The sequence below is a fragment of the Ptychodera flava genome, unplaced genomic scaffold (assembly GCF_041260155.1).
Source record: "Ptychodera flava strain L36383 unplaced genomic scaffold, AS_Pfla_20210202 Scaffold_29__1_contigs__length_4469600_pilon, whole genome shotgun sequence".
In the NCBI taxonomy this organism is placed as follows: Eukaryota; Metazoa; Hemichordata; class Enteropneusta; family Ptychoderidae; genus Ptychodera; species Ptychodera flava.
The window spans coordinates 3,633,950-3,646,276 of NW_027248351.1; the positions used below are offsets into that span (position 1 = coordinate 3,633,950).

Here is a 12,327-nt window from a genome sequence, read left to right on the forward strand (position 1 = left end):
TGAGATATGATTGAGTAATTGCTCCGTACATGACAAAATTGTAATAAGATTGCCGCATGGCAGCCATATTGGATCATGTTGTGAAACAAATTGATGTGCATATGTATGATGAAGGTCAATGTCCTTGTACCAACTTTCAATAAAATCGGTTGAAACATGTCCGAGTTATGGCTCTGTACATAAAAAATTGTAATAAAATGGCCGCACGGCGGCCATATTGGATCATATCACAAAACAAATCGACGTGCATATGTATGACATATCAAGTAATCCTTGTACCAAGTTTGAATGAAATCGCTCCATGTATCTCTGAGATATCTGCGTGAACGGACGGATGCATGGACGGACAAACGCACACACTGACACACGCACGGACGCACGGACATGACCAAACCTATAAGTCCCCCCGGACGGTATCTGTGGGGACTAAAAATACAAGCATCAATTTAGTAAAAATATGATTCATAGAAAGAACCAGGTTTCATTGTTTTTATTTACATATTGGTTTGTTATTGACTAAATTAATTTGTTCTTTACATAATTATTTTATCATGATTTATCTTTACTTTTATCACTATGGCCATCATTATTTCACGTTGCTTATTTGGTTCTGTATGAACCCCTTTGTGTTTTTGGCACTTTCACATGACTGGGATTGGTCATCACATGATGCTCCCTTACCATAAGTTCTAATTTCTTTCAACCATTATGGCCAGGTACTTTACTATACTGGTCCATTCCCTTCCTAATCTCATGATGGATACTCTCTACACCGTTCTGTGAGGAAACCAAAGCCAAACCCTGTGTTTTCAATCTGAGGGATGACATGATCTTCTAACATATGCATTTTGGGGGGTACACTTTCATTAGGAAAGTGTTCTCTGTAATATGCCATTAAATATGATATGTTTGAACTGAGAATGCTAATATATTCATCTGACATTCTATTGCTTGTACTCTAAAGATTATGGCAGGCTGCAAATTTTGAAAATATTGGCTTATACAGACCATAAATGTGTGCAGCCTGTTCATTCAGCTGTGGGCATATTCTTGCTGTGGTCCTGATGACGCTCTTGCACAACGTTTGAATGTTTTCTTCCTGAAACACAAAAAACAAAAAAAAAAAAAAGGATATGATAACTTTCTTTCAAAGAAGCAAACAGAGTTGTTTCACTGAAAGTAGGTCAAAATAATGTAGACGAAATACATCTTCTGTAGTATATATATAACTTTAATTATAACACACAATCAATCTGACACTGAAAGCTTGAAAATCATGACAAGCAGAATACTGAACCTTTTAATGACTTTAGCAACAAAACAGTGTACAGTTGTAAAACACATACTTTACAGCACTTGTTCACATGATTTCCGATGAATGCCTGCCCGTGGTAAGAATGACGTCCAACACCAAATGACTGCAGAGCTTGGTCAATACCGCAGACTACAAAACCACATTGTTTTGGCAGTTTCGCTTTTACGTCTGTAGCTTCAGATATCTAAGAAAACAAAGATAAACACTGTGTTGTCTGGAAAGTATTGACTGCACTACAAATGTGCACAAGCCAAAATTCTGAAAATGCAGCATAGACATGACTGTGCACTTGACATTTACAATGTTATTGCTTATCATCACAAAAATGATCTTACTTCTGGTATCAATATGCCATTTTCAAAGATGAAGGAGACCCTCTGAGATCTCAGGTTGCTAGACAGGTTATCTGTGGGTGTTCTCACATGATACAGGAAATTTCACACCATGATAAACAAACATTACATGTTTATTTAACATGGCAACTATTCCAGTTTGATAAAAAGTTTGACTTTCTCACTGCCACTGAAATTAATTGTGTCTCACAAGATTTCAAAATTAGCACAAAATCATGTATTTTTATTTTGTTAATGTAGTATGGTCTTCTATTCATAAATACTAACCTTCCTGTCAGCTTCTTCACTGAGTTCCTGCACTTTCTCCTGGGCTTTTTTAACTTTGCCCAAGGTCATTAGTGGCGGTCTGCCATCATCTTCACTGTTGTCGTCATCATCATCATTGTCACAGTCATCATCAGCAAGGAGAGCCTTTTCAATACTATCGGCCAAGGTCTTAGCTTCTTCTTGGAGTTCTTTCGCTTCACACTGTAATGTCTCGACTTGTTTCAACATGGCCACATATGTGTCAAATCCAGCAGGCTTCAGCACGGGTTCATCAATGTCATCATCTCTCTCCAGAGTCGTGATGATCTTGATATCCAGTACTGCACAGCTAGCTTCCATCATGGTGAAAAACTTTTAAAACAAGCCAGGACTGATGTGCAACCCTGGGACTGCAACCTGTGATAAAATATAAGGGTTAGCACATGTATCTTTTACTTTTAATGTATGACAATATCTTTTAACGTTCATACCTACCTATTTATGAAGAAAACACTACATACAAATATACAACAACTACATTGATCACAAATGCTGACATATGTGCTGGCTTCATTGTCAACTTGTTTTCGCATATAGCTTCACTAATAAACTTCTATTTGTGCACACCGTTATGGACATAGTGGCATGCATGCATGTAGATGGGTCACAGTGTGGTCTGTTGAACTGTTCAGAGAAAGGTAAAGTGAACTGATTGAAACAGAACAGAGCTATATGTTTAGTTGGTCAATGGAAGCAAACAACATAGTGGATTGAATTGATTAGTACATACTCTGTGCAGTGGTACATTGAAAAGTGGCTTTCTGACACTATTGTAGTGCTGCATGGCATGCCTTAGGTTTCCACCAGTTGAAAGAAATTCACTGTGACATTTTCTGATATCATCAAGTGTTCTCTTCTTCATTGATGACAATGGTCGTTCCTCCTTCGGCAACTGTGCTTGTTCCTTGCTGATCAATCAGCATACGCAAAAATATTTCCCTAAAATATTTCAATGTGAGGAAGACAAGGAACAAAAACTGACATAATAACTTAAAAACCTTAGTGGGTATAGACATGACTGGTGTTCATGAAGTCAATTTGATGTGCATGTGTGAACTCTTGGAGATGATGTACCTGTAATATGCAAACTTATCAATTTAAATATTTATTTCAAAGAAATTCATGGTTACTACATTTTGCATTGCCAGTATACATATTAATACTATGTGTAAGAATTAAATTGAGAAATAAACACAAGAATTTCTACAGAGGAAAACAATCATTTGTCAATAGCTTGCAAATATTTATCAAGATCTAACCCACTGTGTACCCCTTCCTTTAAATTTATCTGACTAACCAGTGTTAGCTGTGAATGTCTTAAGTCAACGAAAAACTACAACAAATTATCATAATTGTGTTCTACAGCATATCATACACAATGCATGCTGATTATTAACAGACGCACATATTGCAAACTGATAGGTCAAGGACGTACACATATAAATTATAGGTAAAACTGAAGTGTACACAATAAACTGCCTGTCTGTCAGTGCCTCAACTTTTCTTATGTATAAATCATAGCATGCAAGTATACATTTCATACCATTCTGGTCCAGACCCGATACTCCGATACTCATAATCTCCCATCATCCGTGCTAATAGTGTCTTGTCCCTGAAATAAATCAAAGTGGAATGTAAGACAATTGTCCACACAATTCTAAATTAATGCCCATGTTTCTACACATCAATGCATTTTGTACATGCAAGAAAACTACTTTGCCTTTTGTACTATTTAATGTAGGTATCATATTTATGCTGCATAAGTTTGGTCAGATTTGCACATTGTTTTTCAGATTTTTGGATCAGCAGTATAATGCATGTATTAAACTTGGATAACCAATATGTATGTATCTTAAGTTCCAAATATTGTACCAAAATAGATATACGGTACAATCTGTTCATTATTTAGTAAAACACAGTATGCATGTTTAGACTTACTTCCACTTTGTGCCATCCAGTTTGTCTACCTGACCTCTGTTAACAGCTAAAGCTATTTCTAAATTGTAATAGGAATCAGGTGCTGCAAATGTACTCCAAATCACTGTATTATCTGCTACATTTGGATTACTGATGTTAGCAACTTGGTAAACCATTCTCATGGTTCCCTGACCCTTGTCCCCACCTAACTTTATCCAAATTTCACTGGTAGGTATTGTACCATGCCAGGTAAGTTTGCTAGACCTGAAGACAAATATGAACAAGATGCAAAAACAACAGTAACACATATATTCAGTAATATGTGATAACAAGATTACTTATCCACAGTCTTTCTCTACATGATCATAATAGAGTTTGCACACAATCCCAAAAGTCTGACTGCAAGCCTGCTGTCCCAATATTAATACTCATGTGCTTATATAAGAGCATATAAGAACAATCTAGAACTTTTATTGACATGTAATTACTGTTCTTAAATTCTCTCTCTTACACAACGACTAATTAAATTCATGGTTGTGAGGTCAAGAAGGACAGTGACCTTGAGAATGTCCAGGCTAATTAAACTCAGGTTATGATGAGTGTGGGGGAAAATGACCTGCATAACATACCTCACTTCCAATATTCACATGCCATGCCTTGAAGTAACGCCGTAATTTCCTCATGGCAGCCCATGTTGTTCCCATAGCAACTTTCAAGTGAAGGCCAGCACCTGGAGGTATGTCAGGAGTAGAGTCCCAAGATCTGGAGGATTTTCCTTCTTGTCCTTTTGTTGGTGTCTCACCTCCTCTCACTCAGCTGCAGCATCGCATCACCACCACTGACAATATCTCTCCTCTGACTTAAGTGCAACACCCTCTGACATCTTGTCCTAGTGCTAGCTTCTGAGGTTGTTTTTCGTGGCTTTGGTGTATATGTTAAACAATGGCTGAAAAAAATCACACCAAAAATTGAAAAACCACATTTATCTTTCAAAAGTATATGTGGGTGATAAATTCATGAAATTGGACTAGCTCATTACTTGATGAAATTAATTTGTTGAACCACTACCAGGTCACACATGTACTACAAAACCAAATAAATGTTATTACAAATACAAATTTACAAATTATCATATTCCATGATAGCTTTATCAGAAGAATTTACTCCAAAATCTAACTGTATATTGATATGTGGGTATAGATCAGCAAGAGTAATGCTGGTAAAAAAAACTCACCTGACCCTTGATTTTAACCTTTATCAAACTTTCATCACTTCTGTTTGCTTCTATTTTTTTCTTGACAAGTGTTGTTGCCATTCCTTCATACTGTGGCAGCATATGCACGGCTGATACATTCTGCAACACAATTTCTGCGGCCTTCACTGCACATATATTGTTCTGCCTATCCCTCGATGTTTCATCATTTGATGTCTCGGTATTGATTGGGTCAGGAATGGGGACTGGAGTAGGGTGGCTTCTGAAGGGAAATGGGCTCACTGACGAGTAGCAGTGGTCTCCAGCAATGGACTGGTAAACACACCGTTCTGTGTTGTGTTGCAGATCTTGCAGTGGCACAACTGACTTACAACCGACATTCTTATAATCACATGTGACTGTGGCATTTGATAGCATGTTTGCAAAGGCAATGGGGGGACTTACAATAGATTCACACATAATAGAGAGACGGCACACAGGACAGGATGAAGAAACTTGCAACCACTGACACAAACATTCAGCACAAAACACATGTGGTCCATCACACAAGAGTAGTATTGGTCCATCTATTAATGTCTTTAAAAATGGGACACTCCATTTCTTCAATGAGATCATTTAACCTCTGTCTCTGGAACGGAATGAATCTTCTCATCTTTTTTCCTGCCCTCTGTTTTACAGCTGCTGTTAGATTTGTACTGTCATGAGTTTCACTCTCTAGTTTCCCCGTCTTTCCTGTCTCCTTGCCAGTGATACCAGAAATGTCACTGCCTTGGTATTGACTTGGTCTGCCCCTGTTTTTACTGTCTTTCTTTTTCTTTCCTGCCTTACATAATGCATCACACACCGCACATCTCCCTACTCTACAGTGTCTGGACCATTTCACTACGTGTGTCCCTGGCCGATAGGTTTTGTTATTGCTTTCTGCCTGCTGCCATGAAGCAATGACTCTCTTACAGAGACAACAAAAATTGGACGGGTGAACGTCAGAATGTCTTCACTAACCTGTACTCTGAAACAATTCTTTAACTCCACGATAAAATTGGAGCATGGATAACTTGTGCCATTTATTTTCCGTGCACAAATACGACACCGGTTTTTTAGCACACGAGCATGAAATTCGAATGACATTTTCACAGTCTAGGCCAACAGACGATTGAAAAAGGCGCCAGAAAATGTGCCAGTGTGTAAACAAACCTGTTACCAGGGAGACATGCGTGATGGTCCGAAAAACTATGCTCAACTGCAACGCACATATGGACGTAAATAAAAAACCCACACGCATAAAAAATAAATAACCCATGACAAATCACGCCATAAAATGTACAGATTAAATCACTGCGGACACGGTTAAATCGGTTTCAATCTTGTTAAAATTGATTTACTTAAAATCTGAACCTCGTAAATTACACAACACATTAATGAAAATACTTACAGACCGCCATGCTTTATGTTATCAAGTTGTCCGTGCTATAAGAAACTTCTCCTGCAAATATCGCGAGGTCAAAGGTAAACTAGCGATAAACATCCCAGTGTTCTCCACAAATGAAAATTAAAGGCGGGCGGCTAATTAGCATATGTATTTGCATAATATTTGCACACAATTTACATATCACCAGGGCTATTCACAAGGCACTCCAGTGATGAGATATACTTCTGACATTCTCAATATTTTTCTCCATTCAGCAGTGATTAATGGCAAGCTATACAATTTATTTTTACATTTAAATCCTGTCTATTTGCTTTAATAAATAATAAAACATCAAAAGTGAAAAAAAAAAAATTGAACTAATACAAACAATACACAATTTAGTAAATATATTGCACTATACCAACATGAAAATTCAAAAGTAGGCCTACATGAGAAGTAATCAGTGTTCGAAATAATCGGTGGCAAATGGTGGCACGTTTTCATGTGACCCTCTGTTACTATATGTTTGTCTGTAGCCGGATTGGTAAAGCCATGAACGTCTTTTTTTTACGTTCATGACAAGTTGACACGGGACTGAATATTAATGCACTATTAAAGTTACAATGCGGAGTCAGCGGAGCATGCCTGCAGAGAAACATACGTTGACTTTAAAACTCAATTCATAATAAAGGGAGGCCCGAAAAAATGATACCAAGTATTTCCAAGAGAAAGATTTGAAATTTCATCGACTCTTAGTTCGGCAAACGTACAAAACTTCGACAACTGCGCGGCGTAGGCTGCCATGCATGTTTGTGTGGAGCACGCTGGCGCACTAGATCTCGATCACACGCGACCTTTGAACTATACAGTAGGCCTACAGAACCGTATGTACGGTACATAGCTGCTGTATTCGGATGATCACACGAATGATGATTTTAGCTCGTGCAGTTTCTTTTTACTTCATTTCATTGTGCCTTTGATATTTTAAAACGGTCACGGATTTTGAAACTTGATCAAACGCAACTGCTTCTCAAAGTCAAGCAAATGAATCCATGCAAGTTACGAATGCGTGACAGGAAATGACACACATGGCTTCAACGTCATGTGGACGTACACGGATCTCAAAATGGCTAACTTGGCTCGGATACGCAACGACCTGAGCACGCGAAGTACCATACTTTTTTGCATCTGATATTTGTCTCAACCAATCGTACGATTTTAGCCAGATCTGATCGAAATCACTTTTCCTGACCTTCGGATCCTTACAAGTACGAGACATTGGCGGCAATGGCAGTTGACAATAGCATAGATGCTTTGACTGAGTGTCCGCTGGCAAAAATGCAACACCGAGCCTTCGAGTGTACCGTGTCCGTTGTAATGAAATGGACGGTGTCTGTACGGTACGGTCGGCAGCTTAACACATTTCAAGCTTTTTGAATTGAAGTGTTAGCCAGTGTTCATCGGCACTACGGCCGTTTCACACTTGAAAAGCTTGCTGAAATAAGAGCGTGACAAAATCGCCGCTGAGAAACATAGGTCTTCAACCACATTTACTAAAGAGTATCGGCGCCGGCGGATATGAAACAGGATCGGGCGAAAAAAATAAAGGATCGGGGCCGTCGGGGCCTGGGGAGAACATTGAGGATTGCATGCAGTCGCAAAACAAACCGACAGATGTGTGAACGGTCCCTCTTTATTACACGACGTTGTCAGTTGCTGTCATTTTTATTCAATAGGCTTTCAGATATTGTTCGGACAACTGACTGTGAAAACAGTTTAGGCGACAGAAAACAAAGGTGGGCGGGCGAGATTAAAGGCGGGCGGGCGAGATTAAAGGTGGGCGGCGACAAAAGGAAGCCGGGCGCACCGCCCGTCAAAAACCCCTTGTGGAGAACACTGCTGCCATCCAGTTATGCTGAGTATGCCACCTTGTTAATTGAGAACAGCTTTCACTATCACATTTGAATGCATTTTTTAAATGTTTATGGGTCAGAATTCGAGCAACAACACGCGCACGGCGAGCGATCATCTCGGTAGTGCGTTCGGCTGTTCGTTATTTGTTTGCTCAACCTAAGTTGCCAAGTCGGCCGCGCCGGAAGCAAAACACAGGTGACGTAGTCTGCCAGTATGAGCATGCGCAATTGAGCCTGCGAGCGCGAGAATTTGTATAGTACCGTAGAACTGTCTCGCGCTATCGTGTCGTTGAGCTATAAAATGTGTGCATGTTGACAGAAACTGGAATTACTGCAGAGAATACTTTCCAGGACATCACATGTAAGTCTCTAAGGTACCAAGTAGGACGTTTAGGAAATCCTTTCAGAAAGTTCACGCCGCCTGTGGCCATTTTGTGGAGTATAAGCTTATACCGTAAAATACGTACCTGCACTGGCTGCAGCGTACAGTATTTCTACTGTACAGTGTACATATTGCCGGATAATATGCGATGGAATTTTGCGTTTCACGTCGTTCAATCATTCAGATGGAAATACCGCCCTTCTCCAAACTTTGAAAAAAAGAGGGTGACAGGTTTGGAATGCTAACTCTTGTATATCAAGAATGACATAATTTAATGAGAAGACATTTGTATTCGAGCACGGCTACAGTTTTTGATTCGAAAACTCTTATCATGGACCGTGGTTGTATTCAACAATCGAGAGGGCTAGGTGAGTCGAACTTTTTCCTATGTCCATGCAGCACTTGTGCAAAAATAAGCGAATCCACAGGCCTTTGGCGAATCAATAAATGCGTTTTTCACCAAGCTGAAAGGTTGAAAGATCCGTCCGTCACTTTGGGACGAGCTAGATAAATGCAGTCAAACCCAGCTGGGCACATAATGTGACTTTGTTCTGGAAATTACGAAGACGACCGGCCGTGCGGTGGAACTTTGCAACAAAGTTTCAATATCTGAACTGACTACTTGAATGACAGGCACAGGAAACGATGGCCAATAAAACGCATTCTCGTTGCATTTTGATAATAATGTATCAATCACAATGACACAGAAATTATGCCTCCTCCGGCAGAAGGGCCGTGGCCAATTTTTAGCCCTGCTACAGTATGTCTCAGTGCTGAAAAGGCCATGTTGTTGCCAGGTTGTCATGGCGACTTTTAAAATTTGCATACAACTCTGAGAGTGAAACGGGTTGTTAATAGGTCACAAAACTTTTGAGTCCCACTGTCGTCCATTATACCTGTTTCCTTGGGTATTAAAGGTGTGCAAGTATACACATCAAAAGACTAGAAATTTCACTTCATGGGCAGAATCTCGTAAAATAGCCTTTTCTTGTCTGGTTAACGAAAAAGATACCCCTGATCTAAAATATGCATGGTTTTAAATAAAAAACTGTGGTTACCTAAATGGTTACCATGGCAACATGAAACAAAAATGAAGATGGAATTTATGCTGTGATAAATACACTTAGGAGAGCATTTGCATAGTAACTGGGATTACTTTTAATGGAATTTGGAAAACTTTGAAATTTTAAAACGCAAATAGGTAACTATGGAAACACAGGGCAGTAATAATTGATATCATGTTTTGTCTCTCTAATCTAAAATAACCCTTTGGTATAATATTTTTGTTGATTACTGGATTTTTACACTGGATATTTGGTCTTTCTAACCCAAAATATCCCTTTGATATATCATATTCTGTTGGTTACTGGATTTTAGGTGGAATCTTTGAAAAACTGGTAATTTTTACTCCTGAATGGTTACCATGGAAACATCTCACATTAAAATGAGTGTGATTGTTTTGGTGTGCTAACCAGAAAAACCCTTATTATCATTTTTTTACATCAATCAATAGTTCTTTAATAGGAATTAGGGAAAGAGTAACATTTTCTATCCCAGAATAGTTACCATGGCAACTCAAAACATTAAGACAAGTGTGGTTTTTGTGTTCTCTGACCCGAACTCCCCACTAGCTAATTTTCATCATTCCAACTTTTCCCCACACAGAAACTGGGCAGTTTGGATTATTCATACCTATCTTAATCCTACTGTTCGTAATGTTTATGTCGTAAACACATCTATCGCACACTATTACCACCTTTCCCGGGATCTTGAACCCGGTTGGTAAAAATTGGCTGTTCTGGCCTTTTTTATCGCCCCTCTTAAAATGCTTGGATAGTTGACTTGGAAAACGATTAAAATTAAAAGTTTCATTAGCAATTAAGCCAAACACCGGAAAACACAAGAAAACGGCTCATTACGCGTTCTCAGTAGGTGAAAAAGTTGAGGCCCTCGATGACTGTTACTTGTGGACAAAGGGTGCAGTGAAGAAAATAGTTGCAGTTGAAGAAGGACCATGTCAGTATCTTGTCGGGTTCAACGGTTGGTCAGCAAAATGGGACAGAATTGTCGATGAAAATAGCACTAGGCAAAAGCCTTAACATTCATTCGGACACTAACAAAACCAAACAGATTAAAACCACCTCAGGATTTCAACAAATATAGTCGTAAAATGTTACTACGCTACATCATGAGACACAAACAATCGCAACAACACCAATTCAAAGAAAAGTCAAATTGGACTCCACAAACAGCAAAAAAAAATACAAAAACCTGAAAGCTATCTGAAGCTGCTTAACTCGCACTTCTAGAGATACCCTTTCAAACAAGGAAACAAAACATGTCGCGTGCCCAAAGAATCGCGATAAACCAGCTTGCAAACAGTAGACAAATTACCATAAAACCCTTCGACAAGGGTCGGGTTTTCGTCTTGGTCAACACAAAAGATTACGTACACGAATGCGAAAAGGCAATTACGCAACACTAAGTATTATACACAGAACAAACAGTAAACAAAGTACACGAACTAGTATTAAACAAAATGTACGAGAACAAACACATCGATCATGATACTTGTAAGTATCTTGATCCAGAAAACATAAAATCCGTATCCGCAGTGGTACTTATTGCCTAAAAATTCACAAACCTCGGCAAAAATCTGAAAGACACACTAATCAAAACAAAATTTACAGAAGTAAAGAAACATAGAACAAACAAACTGAACCACTAAACGGACTCACAACGAGACCCAAACATTTATATACTTGCCTCGCTACTCGAAGAGCAAGACCACTAAAATGCATTAAAATAATTTTTCACAAACACAAACTAAGGAAAGAATCTACACTGCGACTGATGAGAAACCACACTCGGGTTTCGAAACGCAAGCGTCAAAGGGCCACTCTATCAACTTTGTAACACAATAGGTCCGGCTGCGTCTCGCCATAAGCTTTCCCCACACAAACAATACATTACCGTACACACTAATCCAAACTTCCCTACAAATATCCGAGGCGAAACAAACATTTTTATTAACACAAACAATCGGATAAGAATGTAGGAACACAGTTTTGAAACGAATCAAACACAAACTCGACACAAAAACATTTTGGATAGTTAGGTGGGAGCCTCTTTCACACTTTTTACATACATAGAATGTATTTTCAAAGAGGAGACTCGCAGTCAAGTTGCTGTGATGTACTTTAAGAAAAATTAAGACGTTTACAGGAAAATTCAGTTTAGGCTACCCTCGGCTTTTCTAGTAACCGCCAGTTACTGGTAGTGGTAGCCTGCGGTAACTTATGCACTCAAATACGACCACGGACGTACCACGCACGTACAAATACCACGATAGTAAGCTTACGATGTTGTGTGGGCCGCTGTGTGCATGTTTCATTCACAGCGTTACCGACGAACATATCACTGCACACGGGCACGAACTTTAATAGGCGGCTTCAAATTGTCCCTTTCCAATGAACGTTAGTGTTGTATTTGTAGTGACATGTGTGGAACCAACTAAGCC

General features: G+C 39.0%; 1 protein-coding gene and 1 long non-coding RNA gene across 2 annotated transcripts; both read right to left on the bottom strand.

The window, feature by feature from the left end:
* Positions 1–714: 714 nt before the first annotated feature.
* Positions 715–2,862, bottom strand: LOC139127173 (uncharacterized). The gene is made up of 4 exons (XM_070693087.1): positions 2,705–2,862; positions 1,936–2,331; positions 1,347–1,499; positions 715–1,099 (listed from the first exon to the last, which is right to left on the bottom strand). The coding sequence occupies exons 2-4, from the start codon at positions 2,275–2,277 to the stop codon at positions 959–961; spliced, it is 636 nt and encodes a 211-aa protein (XP_070549188.1). The 5' UTR covers positions 2,278–2,331; positions 2,705–2,862; the 3' UTR covers positions 715–958.
* A 678-nt stretch (positions 2,863–3,540) lies between these two features.
* On the bottom strand, positions 3,541–4,610 carry LOC139127212 (uncharacterized). Its single transcript, XR_011550960.1, has 3 exons — positions 4,521–4,610; positions 3,913–4,155; positions 3,541–3,586 (listed from the first exon to the last, which is right to left on the bottom strand). It is a non-coding gene; the product is annotated as an uncharacterized lncRNA (long non-coding RNA).
* Between the last annotated feature and the right edge of the window lie 7,717 nt (positions 4,611–12,327).

Bases quoted from the DNA above. Each gene is read 5' to 3' on its own strand.
- LOC139127173 (XM_070693087.1), bottom strand. From the start codon at position 2,277: ATGATGGAAGCTAGCTGTGCAGTACTGGATATCAAGATCATCACGACT. The intron at 1,500-1,935 runs GTTAGTATTTAT...TTGTTTTCTTAG, and splicing joins GTGAAGAAGCTGACAGGAAG to ATATCTGAAGCTACAGACGT. The intron at 1,100-1,346 runs GTATGTGTTTTA...TTTGTGTTTCAG, and splicing joins ATGTGAACAAGTGCTGTAAA to GAAGAAAACATTCAAACGTT.